Genomic DNA, 1,668 nt, shown 5'->3' on the forward strand with positions numbered 1-1,668 from the left:
GCCTGCCTCTGCCTCCCGAGTGCTGGGATTAAAGGCGTGCGCCACCACCGCCCGGCTTCAAATTTTATTTTAAGAGGCATGAAATTCCAAGTATAATTGAGTATAGTCCTAGCTATGTTTTGATAAATGTAGACTGGGCTCATATAATAAACATTATTATATAGACATGTGTGCATTGGCACATGTGTGGAGGTCAGAGGACAAGTTGTACTACTAGTTGGTTCTCCTTCTACCCTGTGAGTCTGAGGAATTAAACTGAGGTTGTTATGTTTGATGGCAAGTACCTTAACCAACTAAGCCGTCTCATCACCCCAGCCTCTTGCTGATACAGTCTTAGAAACAGGCTCTCATAGAGCCCAGGCTGGATTCAAACTTGCTATGTAGCTGAATATGACTCTGAGCTCCTGATCTCTGCTTTCCAAGTGCTAGGATTACAGGGTTGTATTGCCACACCTGGATATTCTTTCTTGGTGTTTTGATACAGAGTTTCACTATGCTCAAACTGTTCTTAAACTTTTTGGTTTTGTGTAGTTTTGTGGTCTAGGGATTAAACCCAGGGTTTAGAAAATGTTAGTGAAGTGATGTACCTCTGAGCTACATCTGCAGTCCTTGAATGTACAGTGTAGTTCAGGCTTAAAATCATGTCCCATTATGCTTTGCAAAATTTATTTTTGTTTTTATTTTTGAGATAACATATACTATATCTTATGCTGGCCTGGAACAGACTCTATGTTGGAAGTAAGCCCCCTCTCTGGGCCTTCCAAGTGCTGTGATAACAAGCATGAGCCACCATGCCAAGCTGTAAAACTATTCATTTTTCTGATTGTTCATTGCTAGTGTATAAAAATTGCTGTCTCCTGACAGGCTTTTTCTGTGCTGGTGATCTGAGTGCAAATCCTCATGCTTGAGCAGTAAGCACTTTACTGAGACAGTCCCTTGATTGATAGATTGTTTTGTTATTATTTTTGTTTTGAAACAAGATCTTACTATGTAGCTCTGACTGTCCTGAACTTACTGTGTACACTAGATTGGCTTCAAAATTTCTTAGATCTATTACCATGCCCAGTCCATGTCCTACAGTATTACATCATTCATTGTGATAATTTATGTGTTTTGTTTTGAGACATAGTCTTATAGTCCTGCTCCCTTTTCTACCCCCACAGCTACTGAAATGTGTCGTAATCTGAGGCTGCTTATGTATTCTTATACATTCTATATAATACCTTTTGTTTTATGTTTAAGTGATGGCTGCCATCAGAAAGAAACTGGTGATTGTTGGTGATGGAGCTTGTGGTAAGACGTGCTTGCTCATAGTCTTCAGCAAGGACCAATTCCCAGAGGTTTATGTGCCCACGGTGTTTGAAAACTATGTGGCAGATATTGAAGTGGATGGAAAGCAGGTAAGTTCAAGTTCCATGATAACTGATATCTTAGTTGAATAAGCCTTTTTTACACAGTGTAGCAAAAATGTTAGGAACAGAAATCCATTTTCCTCTGCCACTTTTCTTTTGGGACTTGGGTTGGTTGATTTATTAGTGGTTGGTTTTTGAGATAGTTTCATTTACCTCAGTCTGGTTTCTATATCACTCTTGAACCAAGGCTGGCCTTGAACCCCTGATATTCTAGGCTCTATCTTATTTTTTTCTTTTCTTTTTTTTTTTTTTTTTT

General features: G+C 39.1%; 1 protein-coding gene across 1 annotated transcript in view; it reads left to right on the forward strand.

Moving 5' to 3' along the window:
• The window catches only part of Rhoa (ras homolog family member A), a 29,289-nt gene that overhangs the window by 20,605 nt on the left and 7,016 nt on the right, over nucleotides 1–1,668 (forward strand). Inside the window, exon 3 of the mRNA XM_005347899.2 lies at nucleotides 1,243–1,400. Within this exon, the coding sequence (XP_005347956.1) occupies nucleotides 1,245–1,400 (156 nt within the window). The 5' untranslated portion in view covers nucleotides 1,243–1,244. The remainder of the gene's footprint in view (nucleotides 1–1,242; nucleotides 1,401–1,668) is intronic.

This window comes from Microtus ochrogaster, chromosome 5, assembly GCF_000317375.1.
Source record: "Microtus ochrogaster isolate Prairie Vole_2 chromosome 5, MicOch1.0, whole genome shotgun sequence".
In the NCBI taxonomy this organism is placed as follows: domain Eukaryota; kingdom Metazoa; phylum Chordata; class Mammalia; order Rodentia; family Cricetidae; genus Microtus; species Microtus ochrogaster.